Raw genomic sequence first — 12,835 nt, 5'->3', positions numbered from 1 at the left:
AATTGAAAAGAACTTCTAAAATCATCACTCCATAAATTTTTGATATATTTAAAATTTATATAAAATTCAACACACACCACAAAAAACATTAACAAAAATTATACTAATAACTCAAAATACATCATTTTATTAAAAACTTAATTAATTTTTACTATTTACCAACCCACAATTTACCACAAAATTAAACAATCAAATCTATTAATTCCCATAAAATAATGACCCACAACACCATACATATTTACATTATTTATTTCCTTTTAAATTTTACCAATATAAAAATAAATAATCCTCATTTGCGAAGTATTTAAAATAGTGTAAAATTTTTAATAATAAAAAAAATAAAAATATAAAATTTATTATAAAGCTTTAAAAATTCATAATAATTAAGCATTTAACAAAAAATCGTAATCCCCTGGTAAAAGCGTTGTAAGGAATCGAAATACCACAATAGAGAACAATAGTACCCGTGATGAAAGCCTATTTTCTTCTTTTATAAATGGGCATGTTTTCTTCGTCGGAGCATTCATCACATTGCCTCTTGAGCAAGACAGAGCATTCATCGCATTGCCTTTTCAGCAAGACCGCCAGTTCCATTTTATTTCTGGTAAAACCAGAGGGGTCCAACAAAGTGAAATTAAATTCGGCGAACCTATAAAACTTAATTAATTTTTGCATCAGACAGATGTCACCGACCAAACAAAATGTAGGGGAAAGGTGAGGTGAAATGTAGGCGAAAGGTGAGGTGAATTGATTCAAAAGGAAGGCATACCGACTTAATAATAATAACTAACTAGCAATTGTCAAAAAAAACTGTAAAGAGAGGCGGATAGATAGGAGTGCTAAATTTAAATTGTTTTTTTTGTTTTCTTTTGTTTTGTTTTGTTTTTTTTTTTTAATTTGCAAACATATACATAAGTATCAGCCTAGTGTCTATGTCAAATAAATATTATGAAAATAATTTATAATTAAAATTATTATTAATGATTGCTAGGTTTGCACAGAATGGATATGTTGATGAGGCCTTCAAGCTCTTTAAGAAAACACCTCAGAAGGATGTGCTCCCATGTAATGTAGTGATTCCAAGGTTTGCGCAAAATGATTGTTTCGAAGAGGCCTTGAAGCTATTTCAAGATATGCATAGGATAGGCGTCAAGCCAGACTCTGACACATTCACAAGTGTTGTCTCACCTTGTGAAAGCTTGGCATCGTTGGGCTATGGGAAACATATCCATGGAGGCATAATAAAAACTGGATTTGAGCATAATATCTTTGTGGCAAATGCACTTGTACACATGTATGCCAAATGTGGGGTTATAAATAATGCGGGTAAAGTGTTTGATGAAATGCCTCATCGGGTTGTGGTCTCATGGAATGCAATGATTGTGGGATATACCATACAGGGGTGTGGGAAGGACACTATGTTTCTTTTTGAACAAATAAAACACTATGGCTTGAAGCCCGACCATGTCCCTTGTTGGCATTATGTTGGCATGCTGCCACACAGGCCTAGTTGACAATGCTTGGCAATAATTTCATAGACATGAAAACTAAAAAAGATAAGGTAGGGTTCTATATATACAAATCATTTGAATACTAATTCCATATGCATTGGCGGGCAATGAGATCGGTAAGGGAAAAAAAATGTGTCGCAGTAAGGGAAAAAATGTGTCGCAGTAAGGGAAAAAATGTGTCGCGGTGATTAGTGGGTTCATCAAATGGAAAAAATTATTGGAACGATGAGCAATGCAATTGCTAAATTAAATGTGTCGTGGTAATTAGTGGGTTCATCAAATGGAAAAATTTATTGGAACGGTGAACAATGAGATTGCTAAATTAAGTGGAATATCTGGTGTGGACAGAGATCAATGAATGAGAAAAACAAAATATATCGAACAAGAAAACATATGTTGAACAGTGAAATGTCAGAGTGTTTAGGCAACCCCAAAGTCTTTAAAAAACCTTATTAGATGATTAAAAACATATAGAGAGAGTGTTTAGGCAACCCCAAAGTCTTTAAAAAACCTTATTAGATGATTAAAAACATATTGAGAGGTAATCGTCAAATCCCTAAAAAAATAAACAAAACATTAAATTATGAGTATATGATTTGTGAATTTTAATATATTTACAAATTAATAATAATGCATTTTTTGAAGATAAAAGTTTCAATTTAGCAATGAGTAGTGAGACCTGTGAGGTGAAAAATCTAAAAAAATATGTTGAGGTGAGTAGTGGGATTTCTAAATGAAAAAAATGTGTTAAACAATGAACAAAAAGATTGCTAAATTACGTAGAAACTATATCTAGCCTTGACAAGGATCAGTGAACGACAAAAAGGACAAAAACCACATTGAATAAGGAAATATACATTGAATAAGAAAATATACATTGAATAAGAAAATATGTGGTGAGCGGTAAAATCACACATGCTTCTAAAATATGTGGTAAGTGGTAGAATTACACATGCTTCTATTCGATTTTAACTTGAAAGATACTAAACACAAAAAAATATTTGGCAACCCCAATCCCAAAGTCTGAATAAAACGTATTAAACTTAAAAAATGTGAGTTGTGAAATCACTAAACTAAAAAAACAAAACAAAGAATAAAAAACAATACAAGTTGGTTTTAATGCATCACAATAACACTCACAACCATCCACATGTATAAGCCACCACAATGACGACCATAACCATCAAAACCATAACCATGAGCAACACAAAAACCCATACAAATAATATAAACAATCAAAGCATCAACTCTCTACATTTATTATTGAACCACCAAACACACTAACAACTACCACCCTTTGCATCAACAAGCCAATGGAGCATTTATGACTAAACAATGTGATAAGATAGAGTAACCATAACCAAGAGAAAACCAATACAAATAACAATGCCCAATAGTTTAAAGCAACGTGAGAAACTGGAATAACCATAACCAATAATCACCATGAGTAGAAGCAACTAAAGAACATAGAGAAACCACTACATGACTAGCAACCAATGAACATATAGAAACCACTATAGCATAATTCCAATGCAACAATAACCATACAATCCTCTAATCTAACATCAATCACACACATTTACCATTGAGCCACAAAACACATTAACATCCATTTAACACCCAATCACACAATAATACAACAAGCCTAAGTTACATTAACTTCCACCATTAACATCTCCAATTTTTAATCAAAATTAGACAATAAAATTGTTATAATGATGAAAGAAATTAGTCTTCTCATCAATTTTAAACATTCATTAAAATTTTGTCAATCTAATTTAATTTGGCAATTGAAAAGAACTTCTAAAATCATCATCCATAAATTTTTGATATATCTAAAATTTATATAAAATTCAACGCACACCACAAAAAAAACATTAATAAAAAATATTTTAATAACTCAAAATATATCATTTTATTAAAAACTCATTTACTTTTTACCATTTACCACCAAAAAATTTACCACAAAATAAAAAAATCAAACCTATTAATTACCACAAAATAATGAATGTACCCTACTTACCCACAACACCATGCATATTTACAATTTTTATTTCCTTTTAATTTTTTCCAATATGAAAATAAATACTCCCCATTTTCAAGGTATTTAAAAGAGTATAAAATGTAGGAATTTACAGGGTAAGTTCCTCAGATAGAACACCAAAGGACACTGCTCACAAACATATCACATATCAATACACTAGTATTCTCGAGGTGGTTAAAACCCTCAAAGAGGGAAACAGTCCACGACCTGAGCCAATGTGGCCATTTCAAGCAATTCATTAATAAAAGAAAGAAAATTTACATAAACTTCTCTCATGAACGGTCACCCTACAAATAACCCTCCATGCTCTTTAAATAGAGATCATGGACCAATCGGGTGTTAAGCCACAGATCAAGCGTCGGTAATACTGAGGAGAGAATGAACCGTCGAATCACTTCATGTCTAGAACATATCGTGACTGTCAGATTGTAAGTTACAAATGTACATAGTAAAGAAACACACTTTACCTAACTCTACACTAGACCAAGTTATACTTAACTATTTCTTGTGTGTCGGAATATCCTAACATCCCCCCTTAAGAACAACTTGGGATAGGATTGAAGGATGTACAAATATGACACAATAGGAGAAGGAAGGAGGCATTAGAGCCTATCCCCCCTTAGTGACGACTTCCTGAACTCCAACCATAAATCAACTTCGCCTCTGTGAGAGCCTTTGTAAAGATGTATGCAACTTGATCATCTGTTGAACAATATTTCACTTCAAGAACATAGTCAAGAATGAGATTTTTGATGAAGTGCACGTGTAGTTCAATGTGTTTGCTGCGTTAATGTTGGACTGGATCTTTGCATAGTTGAATGGCACTTTGATTATCAGACCAAAGTGTAGTTGGATGCTGCTGTTGAAAGCCAAAATCTGACAGGATTTGACGAAGCCAGAAGACTTCCTTACTAGCTTCTACGACGCCATGATACTCTGCTTCTGCTGAAGAAAGAGAAATGGAATTTTGTTTCTTGCAAGCCCATGTAATAGGTCTAGAACCAAGAGTGAAGACATAACCTGCAATAGACTTCCGATCATTAGGGTCATCAGCGCAATCAGACTCAGTGAAACCAACCAATATAGGAGATGCTTCTGCATTGTAATGAATCCCAAACTGAATTGTACCTCGAACATAACGAAGTATTCTTTTAGCTGCTTTCCAATGAATTTCATGTGGGTTTTGCATAAATTGAGGAATAAGACCAACAACAAAGGAAAGTTTAGGACGGGTATGGGTCAGATAGAAAAGTTTTCCTACAAGTTGACGGCATAAGGTAGCATCAACTTCAGGGGAAGTACAAGACTGAAAGTTTGGCTCCAGACTGAAAGGAAGAAGGGGTTGACTTATAGTCTTCCATGAGAAAATGGCATAGAAGATCACATGCATACTTGGATTGGGAAAGGGAAATACCTTCCTTGGATTGCAAGACTTGAAGACCAAGAAAATAATGCAAGTGTCCTAAGTTTTTCATTTCAAATTTCTTTTTAAGGCTAGACTTCACATGGTTTATAAGGTTGGGATCACTACCAGCAAGGATAAGATCATCAACATAAAGAACAATAATGATAAGAGACCTACCCACTTTCTTGGTGTAGATAGTATTACCAGAATGCCACCTAGAAAAGCCAGTATCTAAAAGAAAGCTATCCATTTTGGCATACCAAGCTCGAGGGGCTTGCTTGAGACCATAAAGGGATTTCTTAAGTTGACATACAAGGCTGGAGTCTGTTTGTATAAAGGTAGTAGGTTGTTCCATATAGATTTCTTCATGCAAGTCCCCATGCAAGAAGGCAGATTTAACATCCATTTGATGGACTTCCCATTTGAAAGAGGCAACAAAGGAAAGAACAAGGCGGATAAAGTTCATTTTGGCAATAGGGGAGAAGGTTTCAATATAGTCAATTCCTTCAACTTGTGAAAAACCCTTAGCAACAAGACGAGCTTTATGTTTATCAACTTTTCCATCTGGTCCAAACTTGGTTCTGTAAACCCATTTGCATCTAAAAAGTTTTCGTCCCTTTGGAAGAGGAACAAGATCCCATGTATCATTTACCAATAATGAACGATATTCTTCATTCATAGCTGCGTCCCAATCTAGATGTTCTGAAGCTTCTGCAAAGGTGTCAGGATCATAGTTCGTTGAAGCTTGAACCAATAAATAAGAGGCTCTATGGAACTGAGAACATGTACGTCGCTGATCTGTTGCATCACCTGCTACATCCTGAGTAGCACGAATCCATTTTGGAAGCTGAGGAGCTGAAGGAGGATCCTCAGAAGGTGGGGGAGGATTGTCATCCTTGCTATCATCGTCTGAAGAAGAAATAGTTTCAGAAGCAGAAGGGATAGAGAGAGGTGGCACATCCGTCGAACTAGGCTCGTAGGCCAATATATTTTCAGCAAACTTTACATCTCTTCCAATGATAAAATTTTTGGACTTAAGTGGAGTAAGTCTGTATCCTTTGACATCTTCAGAATATCCAACAAAAATACATTTTTCACTCTGAGGTTCTAAATCTTTATGTTTCTCATCTGGAATATGAGCCCATGCTTCACTTCCAAAAATACGAAAGTGACTTACATCTGGTTTAATTAAGCTCCATCCTTCTTCTTGGGTGATATTCTTTAAAACCTTAGCAGGAGTGCGATTTACTATGTAATTTTCACAGTTAATTGCTTCTGACCAAAAATTAAGACTAAGTCCTTTAAATTGAAGCATACAATTAGCCATTTCCTTTAAGGTGCGATTCTTCCTTTCAGCTACACCATTTTGTTGTGGAGTATATGGAACAATATGTTGCATTTGAATTCCATGCTTAGTGCAAAAGTTGATGAATTTGTTGTTAACATATTCTCTGCCATTATCTGATCTTAGCTTAAGAATTTTTTGTCCATATTATTTCTCAACGAAGGCCTTAAAGGCCGAGAACATGTTAAAGACTTCACTCTTGAGTTTTAAGAAGTATACCCAAGTGCGTCTGGAGAAATCATCAATGAAAGTTATGAAATACCTGTACCCAGAGAATGAAACAACTGGAAGTGGACCACATAAATAACTATGCACATGCTATAAAGGGGCTCAGGCGTGCCAAGAGGCATGTTTTTCAAAACTATCTCGATGATGTTTTCCGAGTACACATCCAGAACAAACACCGTCTCTGCAAGATACCATAGCAAGACCTTGCACCATATTTTCTTTAGATAGATTTTGAAGGGAGTGATAGTTTAAGTGGCCAAATCGCTCATGCCAAAGTTTTCTCACTTCATCATTATGAACAACATATACTGAGGGAAGTGTTGATGACCCAAAGTTGTTAAACTTATACAACCTTGTAGAATCATCAGCAATGCCAGTAGCTAAAATTTATCTAGGATCTCTTAGGTCCTTAATTACAACATCGTGAGGTGAAAATTCAACAATTTTACCTTCACTTGAATGAGTTATCTGATATACAGATAGAAGGTTGCAGGATAAGGTTGGAACACATAATACATCATTAAATTGACCATTGTCTAGATGAATAGTTCCAGTCCCTACAACACTAAGAGATCTATCATCACCAACATATATATTTTTGGTGTTACAATCATTTAAAGAAGAAAACATGGCTTTGTTTTTGGCCATGTGATAAGAAGCTCCAGAATCAATGAGCCACTCACGAGAATGAGAAGAAGAAGATACATTAAGTGCATAACCAGACTAAGATGCTTGACGACCACACGTAGAAAGTGCTATTCCTAAAGATGAAGTTGAAGTTGAAGAATGATCCAAATGGATGTTATGCTTCTTCATTGCTGCTTCCAAGGCTTCCATCTTCTTAAAGCATTTCGATTTGAAGTGGCCATCTCGATTACAAAAGTTGCAATGTCTATTAGTCTTCTTTCCTTTGTTTTTATTTGCCTTATCATTTTGTTGAATTGATTTTTTATTTTGAGACCGAAATTGCTTAAGACACTTGTTTGGTTTAGGACCATTCTTATTAGGATACTGCTTCTTAGGATTCTTTGAATTTGGTTGATGTTGGGCGGCTAACGCTTTCTTAGAAGAGTTTCCAAGATTAATAAGACTAAGATATAAGAGCTTTTCTTATTCTCTTATTAAAGAATCACAAAAGGTATCAAAAGGGGGGGACTTGTAGTCTTGTCCTTGAGAAATGAAGGCTTCTTTGATAGAATGGAAGGTGGAAACAAACACAGAGTAGGTTGGTCTCAACTTAGTAAGAATGGAATAGATAAGGCTACCATCTTCTTTCTTAACATTAACACCTTCCAAGAGAAGTTTAAGGGTCTTGAACTTGGAAAAAAAATATTCAATGGAAGAAAAATTATTTGGGTCCAACGTAAACAACTCATTTTCGAGTTGATGGGCTCTAATTTCATTTTTAATTCCAAAAACTTTAGTGAATTGTTTCATTGCTTCATTAGGGGTATCAAGTTTTATGATATGGAATCTAAGGTTTAGAGAGGTAGACATCCCTATCAACCCACGTGTTTGATCTTGCCTATTTTCCCATTTGGCTGCCTTACCTTCATCTTTAGGTTTAGTTTCTTGGGCTGAGGCTATTTTGTAAAGACCTTTACTTCTAAGTAAATCCACAATGTAGGACCACCATTGGAAGTAGTTGGTGTTGTCAAGAATAACTTGGCATGGGCTTTCCATTTTAATAGAAACTAAATATGTAGATGCCGAAACTAAGTCTTCCAATGGAAAAATCTTGAAAAATTAGGCCGATTTAAAGAAAACGGCTTTGAAAATGGTTTCCGGATGAGGGAGTTATGGCTTTTTGAAGAAAAGTTGTTGACGATGTTGACAAAGTGCGTGAATGTGCGGAAGTGAATGATAATTTTATATTTTAAAAAAACTCCCCCCCGCGCTCCTCCCCCTTCCCCTTCCCCTTCCCCTTCCAAACTTAATCTAATTAGTTCACTTTAAGAAAGATTTTATGTGACCCACTTTTGTAAATAAGTGAAAGTCACTTTTACAATGGTACTTTATGAGCTACTCACTAATTTGTAACTTAAATAAAAATAAAGAGACTTTAGAATTATAAGTGACTCACTTTTTATAATGGGTGAGAAAACTTTTACATAAGTAACTTTAAAACATAAGTTACATGTGCTTTTTGAAAAAGTAACTCAACAAAAAGAAACACTTGAACCCAAGATCTCTATTCTCATAAAGTAACTTTGGACCAAGTGAGCTAGTTTAAAAGGTTGGTAATTTTTGGAAAAGAGGAAGGTTTTTTTTTTGTTTTTTATTTAATTTTTTTTTTTTTACTCACTGAAGCCTTGGGGTGCATGCTTACTTGAAAAAGCTATTTTTTCCTACAAAACAAAAAAACACACAACCCAACACAGACATGCAAAAAAAAAACCATATTTTCCTCAATGTTTCTGATTTTCCTAGATCACACTAAGACGCGGCGGAAAAGAGCAAACACATGAGAAAAATCCTTCCTTTCTATTTTTGATTTGCCTAGATCGCACAGAGTCGCAGGGCAAAGAACATATGCAGAAATCAAATGTATAGATCCAGTAATAAAAAAATACAGAGCTAAATAAATCGAAATAAACAAAGAGATGAATAGTTAAAACTACAAATAAAGACTGTATACCTCCAGATCTTAAAAATGACGTAGCTAGGGATACTAAAAAACTTTTCGCGTGAAACGAAAGGGGTTACTTATTGGAACATATGCTCCTAACACAACAAAGCAGTCCTCTCGGCCCGAAAACAGTAAAAAATAGTAGATCTAGGAAATGATAGTCACATGCTCTTATACCGGCTTCGGATTTGGATCACCAACAAATGTGACCCTAAAATAGCTTCGATACCATGTAGGAAGTTACATGGTAAGTTCCTCAGATAGAACATCAAAGGACGTCGCTCACAAACAGATCACAGATCAATACACTAGTATTATTGACGTGGTTAAAACCCTTAGAGAGAGAAATATTCCATGGCCTGAGCCAATGCAGCCACTTCAGACAATTTATTAGTAAAAGAATTTTTTTTTACATAATATTCTCTCATGAACTGTCACCCTACAAATGACCTTCCATGCTTTTTAGATAGAGATCATGGACCAATCGGGTGTTAAGCCATGGATCAAGTGTCGGTAATATTGAGGAGAGAATGAACCGTTGGATCACTTCATGTCTAAAACATATCGTGACCGTCGGATTGTAAGTTACAAATGTACATAGTAAAGAAACACACTTTACCTAACTCTACACTAGACCAAGTTATACTTAACTATTTCCTATGTGTCGGAATATAAAATATATTATAAAACGTTAAAAATTTCTAATAATCAAACATTTAACAAAAAAATTGTAATTCCGCTAATAAAAATGTTGTAAGGAATCAAAATACCATAAGACAGAACAATAATATCATTGATAGCCTATTTTCTTCTTTTATAAATCGGCTTCTTTTCTTCTTTTTAAAATAAAGTAAAGGGAATATATATTAATGATCTAAAATATAAATTGAAAGCGGTTAAGAGTTATTATAAAAAACCAGAAGTACATGGTAGCAATGTCACTACTTTTGCTAATGTGATTCTTATTTTTACATAAAATTGAAATAAGGAAAAAAATGTTTGTTTATTTTTATAAACAATATTTTTGTAACAAATAAATCAACATAAAGACTATGGAGCAAAAGATCATAATTAAATGACAACACAAAGAGATTTTGAAACTACTTTTGATTGCAATTGGTTACAAAGTGAAAAAGAAAACCATCCAAATTTACCATAAATATAAACTAAAATTTGATAAGAAACCAAGAATGTAAATTCTAAAGCAATTGATTTGATTTTTTTACAAAATCTTTACTACAAGAGTTTCCTTGAGGATTTTGGTATTTATTTGCGATTAGAAGAATTAAGGTAGTCTTTATTACAAAAAAAAATTCTAATATATTTTTTATTACAAAAGTTTTTGTGAGGAGTAAAAGAATTAAAATCACTCAACATAAACAGTTCGGTGACAACCAGTATCAGGCCGATATTGACATTCATTTGGCTCAAATAACATATTTTAAAATTATATATATGTTCAAAGGCTCAAATAACATATTTTAAAATTATATATATGTTCAAAGAATACACAAAGTCTTAGAATACAAAAGCTGTTCAGTTTCAATTTGTCCTTAACATTACCTGGCTCTGCTAATATGAATTCAATTTTTTTATTTTTTTATTTTATTTTGGTAACTCGTGTGAAGTTTTGTCATTGTACAAATGTTTGTTGCACTTAAGAACGTTTTCTGGGTTTTAAAGGGTTCTCAGATCTGAGACGAGTAAACACATATTTTTCCTATCTTATCCAACGAACTTGACTTTGAAAATGCAAATTAAATCATTACATGGAGAATTTAAAAAAAAATTATGTGCAATACATATAATTAATTTTATTTTAAAAAACATTTGTCTTGTTCAATGCATCAACATAGGGAAGTTTCCTGGTTTGATAAGTACTTCACAACCAGGAAAAACTATTTATTCAATTTTTTATGCAATTTGTAATGTTATTAGATTAGATTTTTCATTACTATAGGATCTTCTCTTTAAAACATATCTTCCTTTTCCCTAACTATAGAGCTGATTTTGAGGAGGCCATGGAGACGATTTAATGCATGCCCTAAGAGTGTAGATAAGCATTAAAGATATAGTACAATACATCGTACCTGCTAAAAAATAAAACAAAGCTAGGGGAGAACCTTCTATTGTTGTGCAGGGACCAATATTAATTATAGTACTAGTCCCACACATCCATAAAAAAATATTCATAAACCATAAAAAAGATGCACATAAATACTTTATATTGAGTTATATAATTTAGTCCAAAATGGGCCCACATATTGATTAGGCCAACAAGTGTCAAACACCAAACCTTAACATCACAAGTTGACAAGACATAATGTCCCAAGTACCTCCAACTTTGAATTACCAAATAAGTCAAAATGCACTACAAAACATTCCATTGAATTCTATTCAGGGGTACACCTATTCCATCAAATAGTCACCCACTGATTTCCAATGGAGCAACAAATTCCATTGCTTAGTAATACCTGTACAAGAATAAGTGAAATGTGTGTCAGCCATATGTACATGTGTGTTTAACCATTTAACCTATTGAAGACAATAAATGATAACATTCAATTCAGCTTGGATTAGTTCAAAAGGTGCAATAAATGACACCAACCCTTTCAATTCAAGTATTAAACACACCAACCTTTTCAATTTAGGAATTAAACACATGAAATCAAAAGTATCAACCATGAAAGATTATCAGCTATTTGATCATATACAAATCAATCCAAACCACATATTTGATTTGGGAGATGGCAATCCATGCCAATCTTCCCCACCAATTAAATTCTATATAAAAAACTATAAAACATCAACTCTTACTGATTTTCATTTCAAACATTCATTCTAGTCATCAACTATTAGAGACATACAATCAGAGTGTTCAAACACTGTTACATTCATTCTATTCATTAGTTGTTGGAGACATACAAACATAGTGTGTGTGCACAATGTTACATTCATTCTATTCATCAGCTGCTAGAGACATATAGGTTTATTTTTGTTGAATAATGTTATCATTTTTATTGAATAATGTTATGGAGACATACATGTTTGTTTTTGTTTAATAATGTTATCATTTTTGTTGAATAATGTTATTTTTATTGAGAGACAAGGGTAAACTAAAGCCATTATAGCCAATATCACTTGCTAAATAGATCACAAGATCTGATCAGAGAAACATTTCTATATGAATAACAAACTCACTGATTTAGAAACCAATTTAAATGCCACTGTAACCTCAAATATAACCCCTTCAATTCAATATCAGATTACTATAATAGCAAAGAATATCCTTTCACAGTGTTGAAGATGATGCATATAAATTTATAAATTTATAATCTTGAAGATGAGATAACTACAAGATTGTAGGAGAAAAACTACAAGGAATGAGACAATTGAGATGCAATAGATAATCATTTATTTCATTATGAGGAATAATATTAGCAAGGTTTTTAAGATCCTGTAGACTGTCCCATAGACATTAAAAATCTATTTAATCATGATGATAATGCAGAGGTAGCAAATGAATTTATTTCGCTTGATTCCACTGGTTTGCTCATGATGGGGGAGGAAGAAGCTTGATTCCACTGGTCTTCTCATGATGGGGAGGAAAAAGAAGTGTAGGAGGACGAAGTGTACTTAAATGATTACCATCCCTTTAACATGTCCCCTACTC

At 33.3% G+C, this 12,835-nt stretch overlaps 1 protein-coding gene across 1 annotated transcript; it reads left to right on the top strand.

Moving 5' to 3' along the window:
- Positions 1–980: 980 nt before the first annotated feature.
- LOC149184015 (putative pentatricopeptide repeat-containing protein At3g23330) lies at positions 981–1,514 on the top strand. Its single transcript, XM_089415185.1, has one exon. It carries the CDS (start codon positions 981–983, stop codon positions 1,512–1,514), a length of 534 nt encoding a protein of 177 aa, XP_089271311.1.
- Positions 1,515–12,835: the final 11,321 nt, after the last annotated feature.

The sequence above is a fragment of the Pinus tabuliformis genome, chromosome 3_2 (assembly GCF_031772625.1).
Source record: "Pinus tabuliformis cultivar Carrire ecotype Pingquan chromosome 3_2, CPIR1, whole genome shotgun sequence".
Taxonomy (NCBI): Eukaryota; Viridiplantae; Streptophyta; class Pinopsida; order Pinales; family Pinaceae; genus Pinus; species Pinus tabuliformis.
This window is presented reverse-complemented; position numbering and strand designations above follow the sequence as displayed.

Coding starts and splice junctions, on each gene's coding strand:
- LOC149184015 (XM_089415185.1), top strand. CDS start 981: ATGATTGCTAGGTTTGCACAGAATGGATATGTTGATGAGGCCTTCAAG.